The 12,250-nt window shown below is 47.4% G+C and overlaps 1 protein-coding gene across 3 annotated transcripts in view; it reads right to left on the bottom strand.

The window, feature by feature from the left end:
* Positions 1-12,250, bottom strand: part of SFMBT2 (Scm like with four mbt domains 2) — a 194,804-nt gene that overhangs the window by 135,595 nt on the left and 46,959 nt on the right. For all 3 annotated transcript variants that reach the window (XM_077836919.1, XM_077836910.1, XM_077836926.1), the window contains exons 3-4: positions 12,152-12,246; positions 7,386-7,626 (exon numbers count right to left, since the gene is read on the bottom strand). In XM_077836919.1, the coding sequence (XP_077693045.1) occupies positions 7,386-7,626; positions 12,152-12,246 (336 nt within the window). The remainder of the gene's footprint in view (positions 1-7,385; positions 7,627-12,151; positions 12,247-12,250) is intronic.

Here is a 12,250-nt window from a genome sequence, read left to right as displayed (position 1 = left end):
CACAGTATGCATCTGATGAAGTGAGCTGTAGCTCACGAAAGCTTATGCTCAAATAAATTGGTTAGTCTCTAAGGTGCCACTAGTACTCCTTTTCTTCATGGAGGGAAAGTCACAAATTAATCTAATGCAAGTTAAGCAGGAAAACACCCACAAACAACGCTATTTCCATTATAGCCTAGTGGCATGTTTGCCTGAGAGGCCCAATCCTGCAGGATGCGAAGCATCCACAGTGCCCACTGATGTATTTGGGGTTTGGTGGGGCTCAGCACCACCCAGGATCAGGCCTTTGAGTTTTAACTCTACCCAAGCAAGCGAATCTTGCTAGAAAAGGAGGCTTGCTGAACCTAATCAGAAGTGCAGGCTTATGAGTTAACAGGAGCATATTGATCCTTCTAGAATTCTATGGGGGAGAGGGATTGTTCCTCAAGTTTTACATCCCAATATCAACGTATCCCAATATCAGAAAACAGGCCTGGTTCTCTTCTTCACTGACTCCTTTATAAGTCCCCTGATTTTACTGGTGCTACTTCCAATTTACACTGTTGTAACCAAGAACAGAATCAAGCTCATCATCGCATGGATTTACAATAGGGAAGGAGAATCCGGCCCTCCTTGAATTGCTGTCCGTCAATAATGGTAAGGCAAAACTATCCCAGCAATTACAAGTTGTGGAAGAGCACCAACCTTGTCCCTGTGGGTTCCGCACTTCCAGACAGTTTATGCTAGCTTCAGAGGCTCACTGCAACCCTCCATGTAGCCCTTCTCTCTCTAGGGTCAGGGATACAGTCTACTGAGCCCTTTTCATCATGAGCCAGCAATGGAGGTTGGTGAGAGAATTCCCACAGTCTCTGTTGCTCCCTACAGCCTCATGTCAAAACAGTTTAGCCTCCTGTCCTGACAGGGGCCTGTCTTCCCCTCCCAGGAGGTGTTTCTGTAGTGGTGGGTTGGGGGGAACCCAGGCCCGCCCTCTACTCCGGGTTCCGGCCCAGGGACCCTAATGGTAGCAGCTGTTGGCAGTCAACCTTTCACTGCCAGAGTTGCTACATTTCCCTGGGCCACTTCCCCACAGCTCTCCTGCTTCTCCCTTACCTTAGGGCTCCCTTACTAATGACTTGAGGGTGTTTTCATTAACCAGCCCTTCAGTCACACTTCTTCTCCTCTAGCTCCTTGGCTCCTCTCTGCCTGACTGGAGTGAGCCCTTTTATATTATCAGAGGGGCCTTAATTAGAGTCAGGTGGTCACATTAGCTTAATTGCCTCACCTGACCCTTTGCAGGTTAATTGGAGTCAGGTGTTCTCATTAGGCTGGAGCAGCCCCTGCTCTGGTCAGTCAGGGAACAGAAAACTGTTAACCCAGTAGCCATTATATCCACCTTCTGCTATTCTGCTGTACCCAACTGGCCTGGGTCCATCACAAAGTGTACACAATAATCTTGTCCTCCAGTGTCTTCAGTGCATCCCAGAAGGCATTAAGATAATGCCAGAGGAAACGCTGCTCTGTTGGCCTAGCTGTAAATCTGCAATCTGTACAAAAACCAGATGTCAATCAAAAGACGTTGCTGCTCTCTGCGCGTTTCACAATGCATAATTTAGCCACTACGCTTGTCAAGTTCTGTGTGGGGCTCTTCTACCTGACTGTAAATGTGTTCGGGAACCCAACTGTCATCAAGAGAGGGAAACAGCACATGGAGACAAATGGCTAGGGGAGGGGGGAGGCCGATTTTCTTTCACAATTAAAGACGTTATTAGTAATGGAAGTTCAGCAAGCCACAAATTATTTTTTAACTCTTCAGAAAACAGTCCAGGATACGCTTGCAGCTATTACATTGTAGGGCATAAAATTCACCTAGGGAGTCCAAGGCCATTGGAAAACCCAAGTCAGTTCTGCAGCAGAAAGGAAGGTGGTCCATGAGGAGACCACGAGGAGCAGCTGAGTTCTCCACCAGTTCCACATAGGCCAAAGTGAAGGGGAGGTTTGGGGTATGTCTACACTGCAATGTAAGCCCAAGCTCTGACTCAGGCTTGATCCGAAGCCCCCCTTCAGTCTACACATAAATCTCTCAGACTCAGGCTCAGACCCAGTGACTAACCAGGGTCATGGTCAAGGAGCTATGATCTCTCAGATCCATAAACCCACTCTTAATGACTGAGCACGGGTTGTGGCCCCATTCCAATCTGGAGACTGGAACAGCAACTGCTGAACGGCCCTACAGTGTGCCCTGCCCATGATTTGAGGATTAGGTTCTGTGCCACCCACTTACGGTCTAAACCCACTGAAGTCAAAATCCCATTGTTTTCAATGGGCATTCAGTTGTTCCCCAGGCAAATCATATTTGCTCAGGCTTTATGCAGAGGGGTAAAAACACAAGAGGCAAAATTTACCTGCATTAGGCAGCATTGGTTTATGCCAATGGTTAAATTGCAATACAAAAAACAATCTGTCCCAGGATGGGACTTTAGAGCCGCTCAGCAATGTAGCTATAGACCATAAGGATGTCTTCACACTTTCTTCTGCAAGTTCATGAATAAACATCGGTTCATTCAAATGAGTTTTATATTAATTCATTTAAATAATTTTCATTTTGATTTGAATGGTAAACAGAGCTATTCTGCCAGGAAAGTTGAGTTTGCAATTCAAATTACACACCAATTTGTAATGAGAAAAATATAATTAATGGCAAGACTTGAAGTAACTAATTTTACTCCTTTGATTTTCTACAGTAAGGAGTGGGGAGGATGGGGGACAGGGAGACACACAGGTTATGTCTACACTGCAGCTGGAAGGGTGTGTGCCTCCCAGCCCAGGCAGACAAACTCCTGCTCAGGCTCATTGTAGATGTGGAAGTACAGGCAAGCGAGCAGCCTTCTAGAGCTCCTGGGTCCATACTTGGATGGCTAGCCAAGGTCACCCCATGTGCTGCAATGTCCACACTGAGAAAACCAGCAGAGTCAGCACATGTCTGGCTGCCACACATTCTGTTCCAGTGCATCACATCATAATGTCACTACAAGGCATAACGTGACTTCATATTATGCTCACGGGCACGATGATGCAAAGTTAACGCCTCCCCATACATAATAATGTAACAGGCAGTAAATTAAACTACTTCCTTATATTGGGATCATAAACAATAATTATTTGGCAGCTGCCCCTTGGAAGCACTGTATGCGCCAAAGATTAAATCAAGCCCTATTGATTTGCTAAGCTGAACAAACCCATTCACTCCCCTCTAATGAAATTCATAATCTCCTTTTTCATTTTGTGGTGCTGTAATGTGGTATTACTTTTACATGTAAGACTAGCACTGATCAGTTCTTTCTGGTAAGCAGAACACAATACAGTCCCAGTGCAGCCGTTCTGCCAGTTTAACAAGTGTGTCTTTGCAGATTTGCTTATTAAACAGAGCCCATCAACTACTGAATGAAATCAAATCTTAATGGCTGGCCCACAGCCATGCTGCTTGCACTTCTCTTTGCAGTGACGGCCCGATCCTGCATTTCATAAGCAGCAGGAATTCCAGCTCAGATCAAGGAGTGCATGAGAGGGCCCTTAAAATGCTGGCTGCTCTCATTAAATATGGAGATTAAATTAATTTTTTAGAAGGCATGATAGTGAAATAGGGTGTGATGCTAAGAACACAAAAAACTTTTGGGAACGTCGTATAAAATAGCAATTTCTCTTGTACCAAATACAGGGGGCTTATCTTGCAGCCCTTTCCCAACCAAAGCTCCGTCTGATTTCAATAGGAGTTTGACAAAGTAAGGACGGATGCACTCACCGAGCCAGCAAAGCATTGAAGCAGAAGCAGGACTTTAAGCCCAGGGGTACATGCGTGAAGTTACGCACACACTACTGGCCAGATCTTCAAGAGTGCTCCGCACCCAGCAGCTCCCGGTGTTCTCGATGGGAGGCGTCAGGGGCTGCATATTTTTTAAATCCTGGCCACTTCAGTAAAGTGCCTAAGTGGGAACAGAGCACTTCTGAAAACCTGGCTTTTTATGTTCTTTCCAGGATCAGGGCTGGAGTAAAAAACATGAGTAATGACCCCAGGACTGAATCCAACAGGCAACGGGTAATATTTCAAAAGCACCTAAGTGATTTTGGAACCTGAGCCCCAAGTGACTTGGTCACCTAGGAGCCTAAAGTCCATTAACTTTTAAGTCTGCTAGGTGCCTAAGTCTAACAGTCCCATAGATCTTCAGCTTCTGCCTTACCTTGCAGGCACCTAAATTCCCTAGAAGCCTAAATTTCCACCAATAAAGTCCCTACGGTGCCTACATTTCTGCTGCTGTTGAGCTGCTCAGCTGCGTAGCTCACTCCTCAGCTCTGGCAGGATTCACAAACTGGGCCTTCTCCACCCGTCTCACCTGCAGGGCCTGATCTGATAGCGTGCCCTGAGCATGCCTAACCTGCACAAGACTACTGGGGAGGCACAGAGATGGCGTGAGTGTGATTATATCCAACAGCCCAGCGGTGGGGAGAATCACATGGGAGATCCAGGATTGCGGCCCCACGCTGCCTGATTTGAAGCAGGGACTTGGCCCCAGGTCTCGCACCTCCCAGCAGAGTGCCCTGAACACCAGTTTACTGGGTATTCTGGGACAGTCTCTCCATCTCTTCTGTTGAAGCTGTTCCACTTTGTATAATTAATAGTCATGTGGCCAGAGAGAGTGTGTGTGTATAAGTTTGCAGCCCAGTGATTAAAGCACTCAACTGTGAGACCTGCATTCAAATCCCTGCCTCTAAGCAGGCAAAGCAGGGATTTGAACCCACCGCTCCCACAGAAGGGCAATTGGCTGTCTCGATTTTCATGAGAAAGGGAGGACCTGGCTGAGCCACATAACTCCAGGAGAAGGTTCACAGCTATGAATCCTAAGCAGAAGCAGGTGCCTTCCTTGGGCCTAACTGGGCACCTAAGTACCTTTGAGGATATGGGCCCTAAGCCCACCCCTCTCCTTAGCATTATCTACTGGCTACCTTAGGCAGCTCCCTGCTCAGCATGCTGGCTTCTCAGAATCCTGTTCTTAGGCACCTAACTCTCCCCTATGCATTGTATAGGGAGCCTGGGAGCCTAGCTCAGAGCTGTAAATTCCACTGGGCAGCAGGGCACCTAAGAGTTAGGTGTTGCACCACTTAGCACTGCAAAATGCCTAAGTCCCTTTGTGGGCCTAACCCTAAGTTACTGATGCCCAGATCCTCTCAAGTATTTCAGCTCCTAAGTTCCAAGGAAATGAGACTTAGGAACTTTGGAAAGTTGTTACCCATCATCTGTGCATTAAAGTTTGTTCATTCAATGAAAAAAAAAAAAAAAAAACAGTTTCCACCACACTTTTTCGAGCGAGCAGCCTGAATTCAGCACCTACCCTGACCTATACCCTGCTCCAGTGGTCCCCAACCTTTCTGTGGGAATAACACATTCCTATTCCCAGAAGACTGTGGCGGGTGCCAGACACCCCGCCGCCAAAATGTAGCCGAGAAACGGTAACGCTTCTCGGCAGCATTTCGGCGGGCGGTTCTCCAGCGGCCACGCTAGGTGGCAGCATGTCGGCGGGGCGGTGTCCTGCAGGCACACACAACTGCCCTGACGGGTACCATTGCACCCCCGGGCACTGCGTTGGGGACCCTTGCCCTACGCAACCCCAATAGTTGCCTGGCACTGCACTGCACAGGGTACAAAGGGGGCACACGGTACAAAGGGGGCACAGGAGTACAAATGCTGAACACTGAACTGTACATCAGCACAGAATTTGGCCACCCAAGCTAAACCGTGCACATGGAAGTAGACAGCACCAGGAAAAGATGCCAACCCTTCCCTGAAGAGCAAATGCCTCTAGTTATATAACAATCATTATTTTCTATTATAGCAGTCGATAAATCCTCTTACCCCTTGACCCTGGCATTTCATGATTTAGTTTACAGCACTATATATTTTCTTACCGCATTGATTATAAGCCACATAATAAAAGGAGTTTAAAAAAAAAAAAAGAAGCCACATAAAAAATTAGGAGACCAATAAAAATCTAACCCCTCTGAAATCAGCCTGATTTATTACGGCTTGGCTAAGAAACCTTTCAATCATATTTGCGTTCGGGTATCAAGCTCTACTTTTGTGTTTTTTATAAATCCATCCTTTTTTATTCAAGGGACACAGTCAGGCCAAATCGGGTCCAAAGACATCTACAAACCAGATCGGTTTTCTGCATACGCCAGGAATGGGCCAAATTCATCCTTAGCTCAAGTGAGCATAGCTCCAATTGAAGAGACACCACGGGCCAGTATGATGCAGTATCTCTGCCATAATCATGTACAACATGCAAATGGAATGTCAACCTTCGGAATAGTCATTAGAAACAGGCAGTAATCCCCCACCCCCCAAAAAAACCCTCAGACCTCAGAAGCATCATTTTAAACGTTCCTTCATTTGATTCCCAAAGAACTCGAGTGGTGGGGCTAAATCTTCATCCCACAAAGATTGAATGAACTGGAACAGTGCAGCGAACATAAATGGAAGGGTGGGGAGAAGAGCATCCTCTGCCCAGCTGGAGTAGATTGGTAGCTATTCCATGGAAGCAACTACAGCCTCTGGGCTACAGCAGCCCACTATACGCCCTCTATGCAAGAGCATGGCCAACCCATGTCATGGAGCCATTGGCCCTACTTGCTTCTTTCCCTACCGCACTGTTGCCCAGGACCACCATGATACACTGTTCCTCCACACGCAGGAAATATGGAGCTCCCCTGAGCTGACTTTCTCGCCTGCTCAGCGAAACCACAGCCATCACCCATCAGAATCTTGCGCATCTCCACAACTGAGGAGCCATAGTTGCCTCTTGTGAACAAGGCCCAGATTCTGCTGTCCTTACTCAGGCAATGTGCCCATTGTCTTTAAAGGCTGAGTAAGGACTGCAGGATTTGGCCCTGAATGGTTTCTGACCTTTCCAAAGCAAAGCCGGTCAGGATTCCAGCATAGGGACAAAGGGCCTGAAAGGTTTTTTGTAGGATTGTGAGGCTGGACTGGAGTAAGTGAAATCAGAATTTGGTCTTTTCTTGCTAGAAGTATAAGGCCATTTTTCCCCGATGGAAAACTTTGGTTTTGCAATATAGGGACAAATTCCCTTCCCAACACTTTCATGTACAAAACTTTTACTTTATTATTATTACGGTTTGTTGAACAATTCCCCTCCTAGGATTTGATCCCACAAGTTCTTGGCAAGCAGAATCCATCAGTGAAGTCTAAGGGCCAATTTCCCAGTTGGTGTAAAGTGACCTCAATGGAGCTACATAGGTTTACACCAGCAGTGGACCTGATGCAGGTTGATTGTAGGCTTGGAGTCGAACCAGATCTTATACTAGACCATGATCCCACCAGAAAGCACAGAACTCACCATCTGGAGGCATCAGTACTTTGTTGTTCTGCGTACACCAGCCCACTGGATGAAGATCAGCTGTCATCACATCGCACCAGAAATCTGCCCTGCGATCATCTCCATAGCCACAGTAACGTAGCAACAAGAGCTGCCCACATGTTGTAATGATCGTAGCCACCCAGTAGGTGTCTGGATTGTTCTTGTTGGCCACTTCTAACTTCATCCCTGGTTGGAAACTGCTCTGAAGGCTGATTTCAACCTTGCAAAATTAGAAATAGGTATTATTTTTCCATATAACAGAAGGAAAATAAGGCATGATCTCTATCTGAGCAACGCTAGTAGGCGACATTCTTAGGTGCATAGTGGCATGGTCTCGCAGACAGGGCACTAAATAACTGTTCGGGGGACCACAGTTCTATCCCTAGCTCCGCCACTGACTGGTTGAGTGAGCTTGGGCAAGTCACTCTATCTCTGACCCTCATCTATTCAGACCATAAGCTCTTTGAGGTAGAAACTATCTATTATGATGTGCCTGGACATAGTGGCACTCTGATCTCAGTTGGGCCTCTAGGTGAGACTGTCATGCCAGTAATAATTTTAAGCATGGCCTCTGGGAATGGGTGAAGCTCCACCCCATGCTGAGGGCCAGCACAAGCCCTATGTGCCACTACTAAAGACTCACTTGAGCTGGAGAGAAAGCCAACGTATGATCCAAAGAACTTGTTGCTATGCAGCTCCACCAGAAAATAACAGGCCCGATTCTGGTTGTGTGTGAGGTGCTTTATAATTGAGGCCTGGTCCTCAGAGGTGCTCCATACCTGTAATTCTGTCTCTCAGGTGTAGAGCATCTCTGAGGACCAGGACCATCTCAGAGCCCTTTATAAGCACCCTGAGCCTAATCCTGCCCCCACGGACGACAGTGATAATGCGTCCACTGACCGCACTGGATGCGGGTCCATGCTCTCGCTGATTAAGGCTCTTAACGCCCTGGTGAAGAAGGCACAGGCAGCATCACCAGCCACCATTACAGACAGCTGAAGAGAAGAAGTTCACAGCAAAACTCCCATTGATGGCAACAGAAGCAGGACTGGGTCCCGAGCAACTTGCCTGTTGAACGCTAGAGAATACAATACATATTCTGTAGGACAGTGGTTCTCAACCAGGGTTACGTGTACCCCTGGGGGTACTCAGACGTCTTCCAGGGGGTACATCAACTCCTCTAGATATTTGCCTAGTTTTACAGCAGGCTACATAAAAAACACTAGCGAAGTCAGTACAAACTAAAACTTCATACAGACAATGACTTATTTATACTGCTGTATATACTGTACACTGAAATGTTAGCATAATATTTATATTCCAATTTATTTATTTTATAATGATAATGCAAAAATGAGAAAATAAGCCATTTTTCAGTAATAGTGTGCTGTCACACTTTTATATTTTTATGTCTGATTTTGTAACCAAGGAGATTTTAAGTGACATGAAACTTGAGAGCACAGAAGACAAATCAGACTCCTGAAAGGGGTACAGTTAGGGTTACAGGGGTACAGTTGGCAAAGGTTGAGACCCACTGCTGTAGGACATTCCAAACCAATGGAGTTAAATCTGAGCATATGCCTTATGCACTAACTTTCTGTAACACTTAAGAGTTCTTCTGATGTCTCCAGTTTTCCCTCCCAAGCTTGGAAGAAAGTTAGTCCCCTGGTTAGGGTACCGGCCTAGACTTGAGAAGACCCGAGTTCAATTCCCTGCGCCACTTCAGACTTCCTCTGTGACCTTGGGCAAGGTAGTCTCTTTGTGACTTAGTTCCCATCTCTAAAATGGGGATAACAACACATCCCTACCTCACAGGGAAGTTTTGAGGAAACACGTGTTAAAAACTGCTGTTAAAGGGTGACATTTAAGTACCTAGTATGGATACAGAAGACTGCATAAATCCATTTCTTATGTCTCGTCTTATACTTCGACTGTAAGCCCCTTGGGGCAGGGACGCTTTTCTGGTCTGTGTTTGTACAGTGCCTAGCACAGTGGGGTCCTGGCCCATAACTAGCACTCCTAGGTGCTATAGTAATGCACATAACAAAAGATTGCCTGGGGGTCAACTGTAACAGTGTTTTGCTAGTCTAGAGGAATGCAGCTCCTCTGGAGTTGGGAAGACTCCTCCTTTACCTGCCTCACACATGATTACTGCTGTCTAAGCACTGACAAGTTGCATCATTTAATTATTTTCATACCACAGGTCCATTTCTCCAGTATCTGTGCATTCACCTTCCGTCAACAGGAACTGCGTACGTGGCTTGGGGCTGGTCTATGGCCCTTCCAGCTAGTCACTTATCTAGTGACCATCTCCACAGAACCTGAGCACCTCGTAAAATGATCAACTACACACATTAAGCTGTAATGATCTCTCTCCGCAATGACCAGCCTGTGACATTTTGGGGAGTGGGGATTTTTTTGTGTGTGGTATAGCTATACAAAAGGTGGGTTGTAGACATGGATTTTCTCTCTCTCTCTCTCTCTAGAGGCTCCAGGGTCTCACCCCTAAGGCTGATAGTTCCATTATCCCAGTGGAACGTGGCCATTGCGGAAGATCACAATCACAAAGGATGAGGTGGGGCCCCTAGGTAACCCAAGCCAATGCCACAGCGGTGGGGTTCTCAACCTTTTCTTTTTTTTTTCTCTTTCTGAGGCCCCTCAACGCACTATAGAAATTCCATGGTCCTCCTGTGCCACAACAACCGCATCCGGGCATATCCATTTGATTAAATGCCAGGGCTGGCGTTAGGGAGTAGCAAGCAGGGCAATCGGCCAGGGCCCAACACCACTGGTGGCCCGCGAAGTTAAGTTGCTTGGCCTTCAGCTTTCTGCCCTGGGCCCCAGCGAGTCTAACGCTTGCCCTGCTCTCTGGTTTATTTTGACAGACCCCCTGAAACCTGCTTGCAACTCCCCAGGGGGGCCCAGACCCCTGGTTGAGAACCACTACCATAGAGAGCTTTGAGCATGGGGTATGAAAACTTGAGCTGGAGTCAGTATTCAGCAAGGAGTCAGTGCACAGAGCAGAGGGTTGGAAGGAGCGAGTTGCTCTCACCGGACAGCTGTTGTGCTCTGAACCAACTGTCGATTGAAGGTCAGCAGTTTCACATCAAGGACAGAGAAGTACACTAATCCAGCCAGGCGGGCAGTGGCGTGTGAATCACTGTGGCTATGTCAGAATTTGATGGGAGGGACTGCAATCTCCTTGACTCACGTAGGTGGAATTGGGAGCGTTTTACAACCGCAGTTCTCTGAGTATCCAGAGGAAAAGACCAGGTGGACACTCATGCTGAGGATTCTCCAAAAAGCATGCCTCTCCCCTCCAACATCGAGTCATCATTTCCAGAGTCATCCCGCAGCCAGTCTCAGCCAGGCCTCTGTACAGGCAGCTGGGAGATGGTGCTGTTTGCATCTGAGGAGAAGATGTAGTAATGCTGGTTACATCTGTATCGAATGGGATGGGGAGAGACAGGAATGTTGTGGGGCTCCACAGGTGAGTGCTGGGGAGACAGAGGAGAAGGTGCCCATCACGGCTCTGGGAGTGGCCTGAGGGGGCAGTTGAACTCATCTCCGAGCAAACCCACTAATCCCACCATGACTCTGAGGTGGGATGGCACCATTTTAGAGCTGACTATATCAAATGCTATGGAAAGGTCTAGCAATAAAAGCATGAGCATATGACCCTGTCCATAGCCAAGAAGAAATCATCCCTCAGGGCCATCTCTGTTCCATGTCCTAACCTGAAGCCTGCTTGGGAGGAGTCCAGGGTATTGGCAGTATCTAGGAGTTGAGCTTCCCAGTTAGTTTGCTTAGGAACTGGAGGTTAGAGAATGGATAGCAGCTGGAGAGATCGGTCGCATCAAGCAATGGTTTCTTAAGTACTGGCTGCACTGTGATGTGCTCTGGGACAGCAATAGATTTCCCTTCTCAAAGAAAGTGCCAACAATCCCAGTCCGTAGGGATTCCAGGTGCTCTCAATGCTCTTCCACAAACCAAGAAGGGCCTGGGGCCAGAGCTGCAGACGGTGGTTGTTTTACCATGGTGCTTCCAGAATTCCATTGTGCGAATGAACCAACTTCACATGAGGGAAGGTGTCATATTCTCAGGCCTATGACGGTTGTATGGCTTCAGGTGCCCACAGAGGCCATTTCTGCTACCAGAGAGTTTCTCTGCGATGTAGGCTGATAGCTTGTCACTGCAAGAGACACCGTTTTCTGGAGCTGAGAGGAGGCATTCCATGGTAACCAGGCTATTTAACATTGACAGGCTTCTCGGAAGAGCCTGTTTTAAGGAGGGCTTTGAAGGAACAACATGCATGCAATTTCTGTGTGGTGGGGTGGCCTGGAAGAAATTAAAGGGCTCAAGGAGGCGGGAGAAACAAAGGATGCAGGATGGAGAGTGGGAGGGAATGAGTGCTGAATGTAGGCAAGAGGAACGCAGTACAGGGCCTTGAGAAGGCGTAAGGATGAGAAGCTTGAATCCGAAGTAGAGTGAGAAGCCAGTGGAGCCAAAGAAAGGCATGAGAACAGGTGTTCAACAGGAGAAGGAAGAGGATTTTAGGAGGAGAGGGAAAGGATTCCAGCATTTTGGATTGGGAGGAAGAAATCTGAGAAGCAGAGAGAAAAGTTTGGTGATGTTTCCTCAAGAGCCATCAGCCATGCCTTTAAATTTCCCAGGATGACCCTCTCCAATCAGAATGAAAAGGGGAAGGGCACAGAAATTTCTCAAGGCCCAAGTGAAGTACGTACGTGTCTGAACGAGGTGTGAGGGGCAGCGCTTGCTCCCGTTTCTTCCAAGTATTCATCCCAGTTGAAGTCGGTCTCCTCGATGCTAGAACCTTCATCTGT

This window comes from Eretmochelys imbricata, chromosome 1 (genome assembly GCF_965152235.1).
Source record: "Eretmochelys imbricata isolate rEreImb1 chromosome 1, rEreImb1.hap1, whole genome shotgun sequence".
NCBI classification, from domain to species: domain Eukaryota; kingdom Metazoa; phylum Chordata; order Testudines; family Cheloniidae; genus Eretmochelys; species Eretmochelys imbricata.
Note: the sequence above shows the minus strand (reverse complement) of the source record. Positions and strands in the feature narration are given on the sequence as shown.